A 3,827-nucleotide genomic window follows, 5' to 3' on the forward strand; every position below is an offset into this window, starting at 1 on the left:
TTTCAACTAATGCTTAAATAAAGAATTCATTATTTAAAACTTTCAATTAAAAATTTCTCCAAGTCTGTTTTATTTAAGAAATAAGTTGACAGAGGCAAAAAGCAACTTACTAGTATGTCAAACAAAACAACCAAAACTAATTCAGCACATGTGATCTTAATATAAATCAACAAAAGTTTAAGGAAATATTTCACAATACATAAAACGTAGGGTGTTTTATTTCCCCTTCAAAATATGCAAGCTGCCTTTTAAATTACATTGTGTTACATGCTCTAATCACAAGTACTACCACATGACTGTTCGCTGTCTACTTAGGTAACTATGGTAATATCTTCATAAGGCTTGAAGCTTAATACCAGTGACTCACTACTAGATGAACAGAGTCAACCTGAGGTACGGTACCTGCAATTATCTTAATATAGTTAAAAAATTACATAAAAGAGTGAAATGAGAACCAATGAAACTAATGCCTCAGATATAAGACACCACCATCGAACAATTCTTAAGCTCCAAAAGAGCAAAGCATCCTACAGTTAGTCTCAGAATGCATGAATTTTTAAAATATATATATTACAGAAAATAAAGACAATGTAAAGACGCTCCCTTACTATAAATGTAGTAATTTATAGTACTGAAAATTCATTTTTGCAGCACTCTAACAAGTGAAAGTTTTGAAAACCTGCCCACTGAACAGGTATATAAAGTAAAACTAAACACGCATCCAACTTACTAAAATGATACATATATAGGCTACATCTATCCTGAATCTCTTTATAAGGCCAAATTATTTATTTTAGAATTTCTTTTAATAAATGATGAAAAATACAAGAAAACTTAAAGGAACATAGCATTTAGACTGTGAAATTGTGTTGTAAATTTTATTATAATTGTCATTTTGTTCTTAATATTGAAGACTGAATCACAGTTTCATAAATAACATCACACGTGTTTTATAATAAATATATCTGTATGCAGAGGTATCAGCATCTGCATATATCTCCAGACACTGTTGCTCATTTTAGTGTACATATTCTTATTCTGAGAAAGATTTAATTTTTTTACTTAATAATTCAGTAGAAAACATGTAAATAGACTGTATACTCCATATCCTTATTTTATTATGTCAGATCTGAACAACATTGTTTTAAATATCCATTTTAAAATATACATATAGGTAACAGTTATTGTTTTGTCATGATTAAATTAATGAGCGTAAGTGAAAAAAGCTAATCACTTAATAGACAGTCATAAAATAATAAAATGCAATATCATGCACTATGTATTACTAAAAAAGTGCTCACTTATATAAGCAGCAGATGATGAGAACAATATCATGGAAAATTATGGATATATCTTTATGTATATCCTTAAAAAATCACTTTTCTTTATATAATTTTTATTTTAATTTAAATGCCACATATTTTCAGCTAACATTTAAATTAGTTTTTTATTATAAAATTTCAGTTCTGTTATAAACCATTAAACACCTTCAAAAACTTGTTTGAAGGTAAGAATAATTCTTTCCTTCCATTATAAAACTATATCACATTAAGTATTATTAAATGTTATATTTGAGAAATATAGTCTGACCTTGAACATATTCAAATTCAAGATCAGTATTATGACAGAATGAAGATTTATGGGGGAAATGTTGCAATAGGTAAAACCTTTTAAAGACCATGTAATAGTAAGGAAGACACTTGTCTGAAATACTGAAGATGACAGATTTGACATTTTACCAAAAGACAGTAATGCTTGATCTTCTAATATTTCCCACAGAACTATGGATCCAGTTAACAGCAGGAGGGGAAAAGCAGCAGCAACATTTCAAACGTCCATATGCTGATCTATAAAAGACACCATGTAAGCAGAAGAAAATCGCATTTTACTTCAGGTAGTGTAAGTTTTTGAAATGAAGGCTTTGTTATTTTTCAAGACTGGAAGGATATCACAGTGTTGATTTTATATACAAAGTAGGATCTGTTCCAGTATACTCTAGTGAAATAATTCACATATGGAGAATAGTTAATTTTGACCTCATGACAAAATCGCCCATATTTTGAGTAGGTTAACTTGTCACCTTCTTCACAAACCACCTATTGAAAGATATGAAATATAATATTAAAAAGCTGGTTAAACTTATAGAAGAAATGTAATCAATGTACAAGTAATTATACTTTTATGAAAAAACATATTGCTAAATATAGACTATAAAATATCTCATATTTAGCAAATAAAAGCCTCTTAATAAGCGAGTCACTATGCCCACTAAACTCCTGAACTTCCCTTTGAGATCGAGAAGCCAGTATAAAGTGTTTCCAATTTTTAAAAGATTTCATCCCAAAATTTAGAAGGCAATGTTTTCATAATCATTGCTTTAAAGAACCTTATCATGAAGCCTACCAAGGATGAGAAACAGACATATTATATTCCTCGTGTATATTTAAACTCTTCTCTGTGTGTATAACTGACTTGCAACGATCTCGTAAGCGAGCAGGCTTTTGTGACTTGCCTGGTGCAAAACTTTATGTTCTCACCTAATGATATTCACTAAGATAGCTTAACTAGCCTGAAGGCATTTTTATAATAAAATACTAAGTATTATTTTAATGCCTATGAAAGATGTCAGAGAGCCAACTTTAAGAGGAAAAGGATGGGCCAGGCGTGGTGGCTCACGTCTGTAATCCTAGCACTCTGGGAGGCCGAGGCAGGCGGATCATTTGAGCTCAGGAGTTCGAGACCAGCCTGAACAAGAGCGAGACCCCGTCTCTACTAAAAACAGAAAGAAATTGGCTGGACAACTAAAAACATATAGAAAAAATTAGCTGGGCATGGTGGCACATGCCTGTAGTCCCAGCTACTCGGGAGGCTGAGGCAGGAGGATTGCTTGAGCCCAGGAGTCTGAGGTTGCTGTGAGCTAGGCTGATGCCAATGGCACTCTAGCCCAGGCAACAGAATGAGACTCTGCCTCAAAAAAAAAAAAAAAAAAAAAAGGTAAAAGTATGGATTAGCTTAAGTCCAGGCCTGGCATTACATGAAAAGGAGAAGTAATCTGATCTTCAGAATAGAGAAGAAAGGTGGGCAGCCAAGAGCAGAATAGAAAGGTTCTGGATAGCAGATAGCAATATATTATAGAAGTAATTACTGAATACTATATCCAATGTTTAATAAAATTCCATTGTGTCACCAATAAACCAAAGATCACAGCCTCAAGTGCCAAAAGAGAAAATTCAAAATACATGCAGCACAAAACAGAATAAGTTTATATTACAAAATTAAGGAGTGGCAGAAATCACAAAAACTAATTTCCCACCCCCAAACTGGTCTCAGATGATAAGACAAAGGTCTATGATTATTTAGGAAGGGGTAGAAAAAATCTTGGCTGCAACTTGAACAGAATGTGCACTACAACTTAAAATGACCTACTAAACTTTTCCTAAGATCCTCTCAGGAATCAAGGCATTCATTCCAGCCAATGCTAATTACCAGACACACAAACTTCCCTGTCAGTCTTCTTGGTTACCAGATATACAGTATGTCCACTGCATGGTAAAATAGCTTGGTAAAACAGGTTGGTAACAGCTGAAATCAATGTAGAAATTAAGATACAGCTAAATCCTAACAACTAAACTGGCTCTGAATATACTCGTTTTTGTGGATAATAGGGAATCAGTGGATAGGCACTGTGTTAATTTAGTAAGTAACTTTTCTGGATCTGAATCAAATTATAAGAAATTTCTCAATATAAGAATATAACAACCTACCCAGCTATTCTTTAGATTATTATTATAAGTTAAAATAATATCATCATTCAAATCAAATTATGC

General features: G+C 32.3%; 1 protein-coding gene across 1 annotated transcript in view; it reads right to left on the reverse strand.

The window, feature by feature from the left end:
- Window positions 1-1,592: 1,592 nt before the first annotated feature.
- The window catches only part of DPY19L4 (dpy-19-like 4 (C. elegans)), a 48,974-nt gene continuing 46,739 nt past the window's right edge, over window positions 1,593-3,827 (reverse strand). The window contains exon 19 of the mRNA XM_012643576.1: window positions 1,593-2,096. Within this exon, the coding sequence (XP_012499030.1) occupies window positions 1,932-2,096 (165 nt within the window). The 3' untranslated portion in view covers window positions 1,593-1,931. The remainder of the gene's footprint in view (window positions 2,097-3,827) is intronic.

Source organism: Propithecus coquereli, unplaced genomic scaffold (genome assembly GCF_000956105.1).
Source record: "Propithecus coquereli isolate 6110/MARCELLA unplaced genomic scaffold, Pcoq_1.0 Scaffold2, whole genome shotgun sequence".
Taxonomy (NCBI): Eukaryota; Metazoa; Chordata; class Mammalia; order Primates; family Indriidae; genus Propithecus; species Propithecus coquereli.